A 13,805-nucleotide genomic window follows, 5' to 3' on the forward strand; every position below is an offset into this window, starting at 1 on the left:
GTCTCTCATCCTCGGGTGTGATTGGTCCGCGCGAAACACGTGGCCAGGGGCGGGCCAGGTGGGGCGGAGCCGGGTGGGCGGAGGGGTGGGGCCGGGGCGGGGGCGGAGCAGTAGGGGGTGGTCTGTCGCGGGGGCCGTTGGCTCCAGACAAATAAACATGGAGTCCATCTTCCACGAGAAAGTGAGTGTCCGCGTTCGGGGGCACCTGCCCGCGGTGCCGTGGCGGGCGTGGGGCGCGGTACTGCCATCTTCCAAAGAGCTGGGTGGGGCTCGTGGCGCCCCATCCCGATCTCGAGGGGCGGGGAAGACCTTCCTCGGGAGGGGAGCTTCCCTGAAGCCCCCACTGCACTCTTCGCCCCGGAGGCCCGTGCCTGTGACCGAGGTGCCCGGGGAGCCCGGGGAGCCCGGGGCCTGGGAAGTCCCGGGAGCCGGCGGGGAGTGTGGGCTGAGCCGGGGGCGCCGCGGGGCACCGGAGCCGGGGTGGCCCCGAGTGGGTTTGCTTCTGCGCTTCCCCTCCACTTTCCGTGGGCTTCCTTCCCCAGCCCTTCCTGCCCCCACTCTCCGTGGGTTGTAGCTCGTCACCTCCCGGGCGCCTCCCTCGCTCCTTCCAACTCTCGCAGCCCTGCTCGCGGCAGAATGAACTTTTCCTCCTCCGGGCTCCTCAATTTCCTATTGGAACCCCCGATCCGCTTAGTTCCCTGGGCTCGGGCTCACGTCCTGCCCCTGCACCAGTTCCCTGAGACTCCGGTGCCGGGAGCCTGGCTCCATCCCGTGGAGGGCCTGACATGTAGGGACCTAGACAGGGAAGTCGCCACGAGAGTTTTTGTTACGAAAGGTTTGGGTTTAGTTTCTTTGGGTTTCGTTTCTTTCGGTAGTCCCATCTTTCCGGATAGGAAACCAGGTTTCTTATTAGGTGTCGAGGGTGGGGGTGGGGGGATGGGTAGGATGGGGTGGGTGGGTAGGATGGAGTGGGGGGGTTGGGGGGGGGGTAGGATGGGGGGGGGGGTAGGATGGGGTGGGGTCCTAGCCTGGCTTGTTTTGATTCTTCGATGACGAGGAGCTTGAAAAGATGCTGCTTGTGGCATGCGGAGAAACTCGTCTTCTCCCACATGCAATTAGCTAGCTATTTCGGTTTGAGTGAAACCTTGCTCAGGATAACTTGGGCACATGATATTTTGTTTCGTAAGAGTTTCAAGTTTTGAAGGGGTTGCTGGTGAGGCTTTTAATTAGTAGGAGAAAAGAGGCTTTGTTTTGTTAAATAGTTGTAAATGATCATTTATCCATTTAAAAAGGTTCACAGGCACACCACCATCAAATAAAGACTAAGGAGGCAACAGCACAAATCTAAAGTTGTTAAATGGAATGCTTTCCTTTTTAAAATAACATATTTTTATTTATTTCGCAGAGGAAGGGAGAGGGAGAGAGAGAGATAGAAACATCAATGGTGAGAGAGAATCATGGATCGGCTGCCTCCTGCACAGGCCCTACTTGGGATCCAGCCCACAACCTGGGCATGTGCCCTTGACTGGAATTGAACCCCCGGGACCCTTCAGTCCGCAGGCTCATACTCTATCCACTGAGCCAAACCGGCTAGGGTGCTTTTCTTTTCAATAAAGAGAAGTTTTGGCATTAGAATAGACTAATTTTTATGTATGGGGAGGAAAGACTCTAGTATAGATATTACTAATCTTGACTTATTTGACATGATTTATGAAACTTGGGCAATAGAAATTTCGTTGATTGGCTATAAGGAGATTGGATAAGGAGAACCCTCTATGTACATATTGTTATTACTAATTTTCAGAAATTTTGGTATAAGACCAAATGTCTCAACATGGAAGATTCTTGAGACTTTTGCAATGCATATTTTAAAAATATAGACTGTTACCTATTTTAGATTGATTTCAGTGAAGGTAACTACTAAACCATGGGATCAAAAGGAGTGGAGCAATAGCCTAATGAAAATCTATTTACGTGAATGAAGTCACTCAATTATCAGCTTGAAGATATTTCAGGAATATATTTACCCTTATAAACATATGTACGTAGCAAATTAAGGCTCTTGAATTAAAGTTTTTCAGGCATATTTCAAGAGTATGGGAAGTACCTATAATCATAAGGCCCGTTGTTAGTCTCATCATAGTCCCTTCTCAGAATATATGAACTTAATATGCCATTTTCCACACACATATATTTAGCCCTTCCCCTCCACCACATATATTTAACCCTTGCTAGGTCCTGGGTTCAGAGAGCCAAAAACCCAACTCTGGCTCTAAGGAAGCTGTGCATGTAGGGATCTGCAAGCACTTCCCTTTGGAATCTTGGTTTCCTCATATTTAGAGTTGTCACTTTGAGGGTCCTTTTATTAAGTCAAAATGTAAACTCAACAAGTTTGCCTGTTACATCCCCAGGACCTAAGAGAGTGCTTGGCACATAGTAGATGCTAAATAAATATTGAACACATTGAGTTCTTGGAGCATCTAAGATATAATGGTGCTGTGTGTCTAAGCAATTTTTCTGTACATATTTTAGGCTTTGCAGGTCATATATTCTTGTTTATGTGTGTTTTCCTAACCATCTGAAAATATAAAAACCATTCTTAGCTACTGGTGCAGGTTGAATTTGGCTCAAGAGCAGGAGTTTGTCCTAATATTAAATGGCTCAAGAGCGGGAGTTAACTCTAATATGAAATGACCACTAACTGCTTTTTGTGTTTTTGTTTGTTTGTTTTTGTTTTTAAATATATTTTATTGATTCTTTACAGAGAGGAAGGGAGAGGAACAGAGAGTTAGAAACATTGACAGGAGAGAAACAGCTGCCTCCTGCACGCCCCCAACTGGGGATGTGCCCTTGACCAGAATCGAACCTGGGACCTCTCAGTCCACAGGCTGAGGCTCTATCCACTGAGCCAAACCGGTTAGGGCGCTTTTTGTTTTTTTTCGATTTTGATTTTCTGTTGCCTGCTTTCTGTCATTTTTGTTATCACTTCAATTGCTGGCTGCTCTCGGTGAGTTCACTGTGCCATCTGAATTGGTACTTTTATGTAATGTAAACTGAGAATGGTGACCAAACTTGCTGGGATTATATTTAAACTCAGTGGAAATGCTGAAAAGATGCTGAGCATTGACTTGATGACATCGATTATATGCCCTTTTGTGATTACTGGCTCTTAGCCACCGTCAGGATAGTTGAGGTTTAGTAATAGGTAAGTGGCACGGGGAAGTGGTGGTAACACAGACTTGAAGACTCTGCCTGGGTTTGGAGCCCAGCTTTGCCATTTATTGACTGCCTGTGTGATCTGGGTAAGTTACTTATATCTCTGGGACCCAGTTTCCTCCTCTGGTGTGAGGATAGTAAAGTGCCTGCCTCAGAGATATGAGTGCTTAGCCTGCTCCCTGGCACTTTGTGTTGCAGCAGTGCTGGCCTTGTTGTTACTGGGATGCTTGTGTTTGTGAACCTCAGGAGGCGGGGGACCTTGTTATAACTTGGTTGGGATGAAGTGCTGCTTGGTCGATTGGGTGGAGTATTTCCCTGGGAATTTGAGCTGGTTTCGGGTTGGTCCTGAAGACTTCGAGGGCAGTGGGGGATTTCATCCTTTTGTGGTTTTGTAAAGCTGGAGATGCAGTTTGCTTATCCTCTAATCCCAAAGCAAAGTTAGGACTGAAATCATGGAATTTCAGTACCTCTGAACTTAAACTATAGCAAAGTGAACTATTCAGCTTTGGTTGAAGCTTGATGAGGAGGAAGTGACTGGGGATAGTTTTTGGAGAGGGGGATGCATAATCTTTAGAGGGACCACTGTACAATTTTTTTGTTCCTTGTAGCATTTGATTCATCTTGTGACTTTAAAAAAAGTGCTTTTGAAATTTGGGCTGGACAATGTGCTATTTTCTCTCATTAAATCATAGTAAAAATACAGAATGATGTTATTTCCTAATAGTGATATAGTTTTACTTAGATAAGTGCTTGTTTTTCATTTTTTATATCAAATATTTGGATGTCACTGTTTCTATATATAGTATTAAGTATGGTAACCATAGTTCAAGAGCCCCAAACTGAGGTATGACAGCAGGAGAGAAAATTTGCATTAGGACTGATCCCAGAAAATTCATTGTCTGGTTACCATATTAGGTAACTCTTGCTGTGTGCAATAGCTGTATCTTAGCAGAGGCTTTTTTGTTGTTTGAATTTTTAAATTAAATATAATACATGTAGGGGCACACAGATCATAAGAGTGCAGCTCAATGAATTCTCACAAAGTAAACATACGTGTGAATAATACTGAGATTGAATAACAAACATGTATTTCCCTGCCTTTTCCACCCCTGCCTCCACTCCCTGCACTAGTCTAACATTGTAGACTAGTTTTGTCTGTTTTTGAACTTTTGTAAATGGAATCATATAGTGTAGACTCTTGAGTCTGTCTTCTTTTGTTTAACATCATTTGAGAGATTCATCCATATTGTTGCAGGTAGTTGTAGTTGATTCATTCTCATTGTTGTGTACTATTCCTTTGTGAATATAAACCAATGAACGAATACATTATACTGTGATGGGCATTTGCTAGTTTCCAATATGAATAAGTAGTGCTTTTTTGAACGTTCTTGTACATGTTTTTTGATGAACATAATTTTGCATTTCTGTTTTTTTAAATATATTCTTTATTGATTTCACAGAGGAAGGGAGTGGGAGAGAGAGATAGAAACATAAATGATGAGAGAGAATCATTGGTCAGCTGCCTCCTGCATGCTACACACTGGGGATCAAGCCCACAACCCCAGGCACGTGCCCTGACTGGGAATCAAACCGTGAGTTCCTGGTTCAGAGGTCGATGCTCAACCTCTGAGCTACACAGGCCGGGCGACATTTCTTTTGTTTGTGTTCTATACCTGGTAGTGGAATTGCTAGATCATAGGGTATGTGGATGATAAGCTTTAGTAGGTATTACAAATAGTTTTCCAAAGTGGTTATACTAACTTACACTTTCACTGGTAGCAAATGATAGTTTTGATGTCTCTAATACTTTCCAACATTGTAGCCATTTTGGAGAGTGTGTACTAGTAATGCATTGCGGTTTTAGTATATACTTCCCTAATGGTAATGGAGTTGAGCACCTTTTTGTGTGTTTTAGCCATTTGGCTTTCCTCTTGTGAGTGCTTGTTTGACCTGTAATTTTTCAGCAGAATATAACTAAGATATCTGTATATTCTTCGGTTTGCATTATAGTATTCAGTGGGAGTTGCTCTCTGGTGGTAGGAATACAGTAGAAGGAAAAGGAGGTGGAGACAAGTCCTCTTTCACTACCATACCAGGTTATGAAGATAAATTTAACTCAGCCCCTATCTCAAACTGTCTCAATGCTGCTTTCCTATTCCATTACATATGTATTCCTTATATCTTTTTTATAATTCTCACCCTGAGGATGTTTATTGATTTCTTTTTTAGAGAGAGGAAGGGAGAGAGACAGAAACATCAGTGTGAAAAACATCAATCGTTGCCTCCCGTACACACCCTCAACTGGAGATTGAACCCACAATGTAGGTATGTGCTCTGAACCGGAATCAAACCCACAACCTTTTGACGTATGGGACGTCGCTCCAACCAAGTGAACCACCAGGCTAGGGCTCCTTATATCTTTTTCAGCAGCTGAATTTTGTTCCTTGCACATTAATTGATCAGGAAGAATATGTATCTTGTAAGATGTTGTTCTTTGGGGTCACTGTCTGTTGTGTAACATAGCTCAGACAGACAGACTGGGTTACAGAATAGACTTTACTGGGGAAAGGAGAACTTAGAAGGCCAGAGTTAGCAGGAGAAACGTGTTTTCCTTGCTGCCATCATCCCACAGAGGCAAACCCCTGGTCTTGATTCATAGGCGGGATCTCATTTATTCTTGAATGTCTCTTCTTCTTTTTTAAAAAAATAGATTTTTATTGATTTCAGAGAGGAAGAGAGAGAGAAATGGAAACATCAGTGATGATGAGAGAGAATCATTGACCGGCGGCCTTGGGGATTGAGCCCACAATCCAGATACATGCCCTAACTGGGAATCGAACCATGACCTCCTGGTTCATAGGTGGGACACTCGACCACCTAGCTATGCAGGCAGGGCTTGAATGTCTCTTCTTAAAAGGCAAGCTTGGAAGAGCAACATTGTTTCAGGGAGAGGGCTGACGAGTCTTCTCAGTGCCAGGCAGTCTGGATACATACTTGGGTTGTCATACATGTAAAAAAGCCATCTGCCCAGCACCTGAAGGCCCATGGGAAGTTGTAATCCCCTGCGCCCATAACAGGAAGTCAGTGATGCCATGGGGAGCCGAGCTTGGATGCAGCCCCCCATGTTTGCTTGTCCAGAGTGAGCTCCAGGGATGCCTTTTGGACAGTCTTGCTCTCGCCACCACCCTGTGTGTGTCTTACCTTCAGAGTTCCCAAAGGAAACCTCAACTCTGCAGCCATGAGGTCTCATTAACTTAGATTGTTCTTACCTGTATCAGCTCTTGAGATATGAAGTTACGTGAATAAGCATTGAAATCAAGTAGACATTACCCTGTTAAAAGAACAAATGTTCTAGGGACTAAAATTCCCTTTCAGCATTAGTAATTTGCTCTGGAATCTTGAGTGGATTTATTTTAGGCACTGAAAATGAGGGAGGCTAAGTGCTTATAGAGTAATTTTTAGTAAAATATGAGATTTGGTGTATTTCATAGATGTTTGTTTAATATAAATCATTCTTAAGTTTTCCATTATAGAGCTAAATTATTATGGTTTCATTAATGGCAGGATTGTAAAACAAATGTTAAATGAAAATGCATTTACCTTTTGTTAGTGTTGTTTGTCTAAAGCAGCGGTTCTCAACTCCCTTTGGGGGTCGAACCACCCTTTCACAGGGGTCGCCTAAGACCATTGGAAAACACATATATAATTACATATTGTTTTGTGATTAACCACTATGCTTTAATTATGTTCAACTTGTAACAATGAAATTGGGGGTCACCATAACATGAGGAACTGTATTAAAGGATCGCCACATTAGGAAGGTTGAGAACCACTGGTCTAAAGCCAGAAAGGTTCAGTTTTGACAGTTAAGAAGTTAGTCATTAAATTCCTCTTTAAGGAAAGACCCTGAACAAATCTGTTTATCAAGCCACATTTGAATTTTTTCTTTTGGATATTAGCAAGAAGGCTCACTTTGTGCTCAGCATTGCTTGAATAATCTATTGCAAGGAGAATATTTTAGCCCTGTGGAATTATCTTCTATTGCACATCAACTAGATGAAGAAGAGAGGATGAGGATGGCAGAAGGCGGAGTGACTAGTGAAGACTATCGAACGTTTTTACAGGTACTGATTTTAAACTCGCCAAATTGCATTTTTTTAAAAATGTGGGTATTAAGACTCATAGAGAGCAGGCAGACAGCTCTGATGAGGGGGAGAGGGTGTTTGAGGGCATAGAGGGATTGGGGAAAGAACAAAAACAAAACACACACATGGGTATTAAAAAGAAAAAGAAAAAAATGTGGGTATTGTTTAGAAAAGAACAAACTATTCTCCCTATCGGGATCTGACTTGTTAATTATAACTCTGCTGTTGACTTTGTAAATGAGAATGCACAAAATGTTATTTTAAATATGCCTATTAATGACAGTTTTTCCTTCTTTCTCCACCCTCAACCTTCACCTCAACTACCTTTCCAAACTAAACAGCAGCCTTCTGGGAATATGGATGATAGTGGTTTTTTCTCTATTCAAGTAAGTAGTCACAAAAGTACTAAGTGTTGTTTTTGTCCCTGGCTGTATTTCAGCTCAGGGTATGGTTGATAGAAGCATCTTCTCACAGTGTTTCATAGTCACTCTAATGATATGATCTTTAGAAGTTCCTCCAATGGGTTGTGTCTAAAAGTATAAAATTGTACTCTTAGGGTATTATACTTTTATATAGGTAAATATGAAAATTAGGATTGTAGAATCTTCATTTTAGAATAGGGCTTTTTTGAAAGATTATTTAATTTGCATCTGGATACTAATAACCTTAACTCCAATAAGTCACAGTCTTTTAAAAATTACTATCTCTTGTGTAAATTTGAGAAAATGCAACACCTCACTGTCTCCCTTTTAATCAGCCTACTGAGACTGGGTTATTTTATTATGGCCCGAGGCTTTTTCTTTTCTTTTTTTTTAAAGGTATATTCACCCATAGACTTCAAAGGAAGCTATATTGCTTGTGAGATTCTTTTATCTGTGGGTCTTTCATGGTGTTTCTAACACCTTGAAGGTGCATCCAGAGTTCTTTCGGAACCTCTCTTGAGGGATCTCCTTCTGAAGATAATTTTGTTTGCATTCCCCTTGCGCTGTCCTGGACTCCTCATTCACCAGCATTTCCATTCAGTGCTTCCCTACAGGGCTGGGATGGAAGTCTGAGGGGCCAGCCCTTGTCCTTTGTGGTGTGTGGCGCTGCCCTTGGTGCTGATTCACATTTGCCCCTACATGGCATTCACTTTGTTTGCTAGTACCAAGTGCACTTGCCTCTTTGTCAGCTACCTAGAAGGATTAGTAGTGAATTTTCAGAAATCTCCTATTTCTTTCAAGACAGTTTGAAATAACCAGGGTTATCTTTTGTTTTTCCTAAAATTATAGACCTGTGATAACAGACGATTAAAATCTATGAACACTTCAGTTTAAACCCCTAGAAAGAACTCATCTTAATAGACATATAATTATCACTATTCCTGACATATCAGGTAGTGAGTTGAAATATAACTTTTCTGCAGCAGGACCATAGCGTCCAATTTATCATATGTATATAGAGGACTAGTTTTAAGAATACACATCTAGATTTTTGAGGCAGTTTTATCTAGGAATTGTGTGGTTCCCTGGAATATCCCAGAAACCTAGAGTTAAAAAGACTTTTTAAATGCTATGTTTGTATGTTATTTATAGGTTTAGTGAAATATCTTATACACACACACTTTGAAAAAACTATAGCCTTCCAGGGAAATTGATATATGAAGTATAATTGTTTGCACAATTAATATGACTTTCCCTAATTACATTTGGAATTGAATGATTTAGCTCATCAGAATTTGCTGTTTTTTTTAACAGGTTATAAGCAATGCCTTGAAAGTTTGGGGTTTAGAACTAATCCTGTTCAACAGTCCAGAGTATCAGAGGCTCAGGATCGATCCCATGTAAGATTTATCTTGCTTTTCCTACGTTTCTTTTCCTAAATTTGATTATTAAAGTTATAATTTCTTAAGAAAAATATATTTTGAATGTTTTTGTTTTGATGTACCCTGCTTCATTCCCTATTTCTCCTTTTGGAGATGTCCATGAACATGTGCCCTCTCAGCCTGCCTGGCAGCTCTGTGTGGTGGCACAGAGCTGATCCTTTAGTGATGTGTGATGCCTTCATTTTGCACAGCATCCCAAATGTGTAGAGATTCATTCTGTTTATAATTTTAAAAAAATTAGTGATACTAAACTGTAAACATAATCTTACTAGTAAATTATCATAAGTTTTATATAACACTTGCCAGTAGACAAACTAAATGACTATGAACTCTAAGACTTCAACTTAATATTGGGTCTTTATTTTTTTCCTTTTCTAGAAATGAAAGATCATTTATATGCAATTATAAAGAACACTGGTTTACAGTTAGAAAATTAGGAAAACAGGTAATGTTTCTCCTGCTTCCTTGTATTTTTTCTCATCCTGCACTCCATTTGCAACTAAAATGTTCAACAGTCCAGAGTATCAGAGGCTCAGGATCTGATGAAGAAACTCACCATTCATGTGCAGATATGTAGCATAGTTTCAATCTTGATAGTTAGAAATCTGCTATTTTAAAAGACAATGTCAGTTTCCAATATAGATTTATTTGTGACAACCATGTACAGTTTAGGTGTACCACAAGAAAAATTATTTATTTAAGACAAATGCAGCCCTGGCTGGGTGGCTCAGTTGGTAGGAAGCATCATCTTATGCACCAAAAGGTTGCTAGTTCAATTCTAGTCAGGGCACATACCTAGGTTGCGGGTTTGACCCCTGGACAAGGCAGGTACAGGATGCAACTGATTGATGTTTCTATCTCTCTTTATCTCTCTCCTCCTCCCTCTCCCTCTTCCTCTTTCTCTCTCTCTCTTCGAAATTTTTTTTTTTAATCTCAGTTTGACTTGTTTTCCAGCGGTTCTCAACCTGTGGGTCGCGACCCCTGAAAATACATCCTCCATATCAGATATTTACATGACGATTCATAACAGTAGCAAAATTACAGTTACGAAGTAGCAACGAAAATAATTTTATGGTTGGGGGTCACCACACCATGAGGAACTGTATTAAAGGGTCACGACATTAGGAAGGTTGAGAACCACTGGCAGTCATACTAAGCTTAGCTGGGTTATATCTATTCGTAACGTGAAATTTCCTTCTTAATTATAATGTATATTAATTTAAATGATGGCAATTTTTTTTTTCAGTGGTTCAACTTGAATTCTCTTTTGACGGGTCCAGAATTAATATCAGACACATACCTTGCACTTTTTTTGGCTCAATTGCAACAAGAAGGTAAATAAAAATGGAAAATTTTATAATGTTATCTTTCAAAGAAGCTAAATAAAACTAACTCATTAGATATGAATATAACAAAACTATTTTTATGGCAGTGAGGTAATCTTTGTTTTACATGGTGAACTTGAGGTTGTGGTCTGACTGATACTGTTCAGGGGGAGTTTTCACTGACACCTGGCCCTCCCCTGAGGATGCTGCTTCCTTTGCAGCTCTCTAAGTAATGGCTCTTTTTTCTCCGGTACTTCACATACCACAGAGCCAAGGGCTGGCCCAAGTAATTCTCTTCCTCCTCCTCGCCCCTTCTGGGCCACTGTTCTTCCCTAAAATTTCCAGCTCCTTTTAAATACGTCTCACTATATTAAACTTGACCCCCTGATTTTTTGTAGTCATTTGTGATCCGCCTCTTTTCCATTGAAGATCTTAGGGTCTGACTCACTGTCTTCCTTCTGCTTGAACTCCTTTCACCATTCTTAGTGATCTCTATATCAAAAATCAATCCAATGCCTTGCTTCTTAATTGCAAATATCTCTTTATTCCACTTTTGCCTTGCTGTTACCAATAACTGTACCACCTTTAAACCCTAATTGCAAGCATCCTATTTTTTTTACTATTGCCTCCTATCTTTGCATCATATTTTCTCTGTTTTGTCCATTGCAACAATTCTTTAAACCCTACCACAAGGTCCAAACATCCTCTTATAGTCTTACTTCTTATCTTAGTCTGCTTATTTTCTATAATCCATCATTATAATCACTACAGTCCTCAACTCCTTTCTCCTTTCCCTCCATCATACTTTCATAACAAAATTCCAAACCTGGTTAAAACCAAAACTTTGATCTTGTCCATTCTTGCACCAGAGCAGCTGAACATGGCTAAAGAATAACATGAGCCCTGGCCAGTTTGGCTCAGTGGATAGAACATCGGCCTGCACACTGAAGGGTCCCGGGTTCGATTCCGATCAAGGGCACATGCCTGGGTCACAGGCTCGATCCCCACTGGGGGGCGTGCAGGAAGCAGCCGATCCATGATTCTCTCTCATCGATGTTTCTATCTCTCTCCCTCCCTCTCCCTTTCTCTCTGAAATCAATAAAAATATATTTAAAAAAAAAGAGTACATAAAATGTGATGATTGATTTGGCTTTAAATCTATGGTCACAAATTTCAAGGGAGCCTTTAGTGCTACTTGCCATTCTTATTGTTTTCCTGTAAGTTCACTTACTCTCCATGATGGTTATTTCACAGCTTCTCTCTTCAGACCTCTAACCACTCCCCTGTCCTTTTCTACATTTATTATATTAGCTGAAAGACTTCTATACAAATAAACTTTCCCTCATCAACTATTTGGTTATCCTCAAGTATAGTCACATAGCAAAAGCAGGATAAATATTTCTTTTATCAGGTTTTCAAAAAGTTCATTTCATAGTATCTTTCCTTCAAAGGTAACCAATTGAATGGTTGTTTTCTAAAGTCATTGTAAGTTAATCCATTAAAACATAGTTTATATGTTTCAGTTCATTATAATTTTCATATTGATACTCAGATTGTCCCATCTTGGACCACTGGGAATCTTTTGAACTTGACTCCAAATTTCTGAAATGACTCTGATTGCCTTTTGAATCCTTTCTCATATTAACAGAATTTTCAGGCTTATCTTTTATTATTTCCTGCCTTTTTAGTAAAAGTGTTTACAGGTCACAGTCTGGGAACTGGCATGCTTCTTGTTGCTGGGTTGGTCCTCATGTAGAGCTTTCCGGTTCACATGTAACTTCTTTGGTTTTATATACTTGTATTGCCGGAAGCCGGTCCATCCTTGCTGATTGACACAGTCGCTGCAGGAAAGAAACATCTGCACAGCATATGTTTCAAGGGACCTGGCGTATATAGCATACTGTTCTTAATATGTTTGCTCCCCTTAGCGCTGTGTGTTTTAACCAAGGTCACCTCTCCGAGAAAGGTTGTTTCCCCAGGTAGGAATTTTTCCCTGAAGTCAGGGAGGGGATGCCTCTCCTAGAAAGGTTGTTTCCCCAGGTAGGAATTTTTCCCTGAAGTCAGGGAGGGGATGAAACTCCTTAACTAAGTGCCAGGCGGGTAGTTAATCACTACAAACAATCATGCTTAAGCTACATAATCTTTACTCCCTGGAATGGAGATAAGAAACGCCCTAACCTTTGTAATAGAAATTGACAGGATTAAAATCAACTGGGATAAATACGGATGTAACAAGACAATAAACAGCAGAACCTCTCTGGAGATCGAGACCAGAACTTGGCTGGAGATCCTGGCTAGGCTGCTGATCAACTGAACGCTGTCTCCGTGTCATTCCTTCTTCGCCGACTCCGTCTACGCCTTTGGGAACCCCTGGACCTGCTGGGGTTGGACCCCGGCATTGTATCTCTTTTCTTTTAAACCCTTAGTTTTTAACTATTCTTCCCTTCTTGAAATGCTGTCTACACTTGGCCGTAGACAGGCCACAGTGCTCTGATTTTCCTCGTCTTTCATTGGCTGCTTCCTTCAGATTCCGTTTGTGGATTGCTCTCTCCAGTTTCTAACCATTGAGTGTTCAATCCCTGGACAACTTCTTGACTATGTGCTGTCCCATTATTTTAAATAACGTCTCAAAATAAGATCTGTATTCCAGTTCTTCCCAAACTTGTATGTGCTGTCTAGACAGCCACCCTGAACACCAAATGCTTAACTTTGATATCTCCACTTGGAACTCCAGAAAGCATTTCAAACTGAACATGTTGAAAAAAGACTGATTATTTTTTCTCCCTGTACATGCTCTCCCTCAGGCTTTCCATTTCAGCAAGGGTCACTTTCTTGCACTCTGGTTCCCATATATTATATTGATAAAACAGCCCTGAGTGGTTTTTTAAAAAACATAATGCATATTATGGTACAACCTCACCCTTCACCTTTGAGTGGCTTCCCAGCACACATAAAATGAAATCTAGTCTTGAATAAAAACTAGGATTCTTACAGTATACCACCTGAATAGGCAGGGTTTCTGCTCTTCATGGAAGGCCATGGTGAGCCGACATAGTTCTTCTAAGATCTGGAAACGATTTACTGGCATAAAACATGTTAAACCATCTGAACTCTGAGCACACTTGTCCTTGTGAAACCAAAATGGCTAGCCCAGCTACTGTTGCTCAGTGGTGGAGTGTCGACCCATGAACCAGGAGATCACGGTTCGATTCCAGGTCAGGGCATATGCCTGGGTTGCGGCCTCAACTCCCAGTA

At 41.2% G+C, this 13,805-nt stretch overlaps 1 protein-coding gene across 2 annotated transcripts in view; it reads left to right on the top strand.

Annotated features, from left to right (window-relative positions):
- The first annotated feature begins 100 nt into the window (after window positions 1-100).
- ATXN3 (ataxin 3) overlaps window positions 101-13,805 on the top strand; it is a 30,982-nt gene continuing 17,277 nt past the window's right edge. The window contains exons 1-6 of one of the 2 annotated variants that reach the window (XM_081096143.1): window positions 101-181; window positions 7,176-7,340; window positions 7,703-7,747; window positions 9,098-9,183; window positions 9,604-9,670; window positions 10,472-10,559. In XM_081096143.1, coding sequence (XP_080952269.1) covers window positions 158-181; window positions 7,176-7,340; window positions 7,703-7,747; window positions 9,098-9,183; window positions 9,604-9,670; window positions 10,472-10,559 — 475 coding nt within the window. In that variant the 5' untranslated portion in view covers window positions 101-157. The remainder of the gene's footprint in view (window positions 182-7,175; window positions 7,341-7,702; window positions 7,748-9,097; window positions 9,184-9,603; window positions 9,671-10,471; window positions 10,560-13,805) is intronic. The other variant, XM_081096144.1, reaches the window with a different exon arrangement.

This window comes from Myotis nattereri (genome assembly GCF_964212035.1).
Source record: "Myotis nattereri genome assembly, chromosome: 1".
Classification (NCBI taxonomy): Eukaryota; Metazoa; Chordata; class Mammalia; order Chiroptera; family Vespertilionidae; genus Myotis; species Myotis nattereri.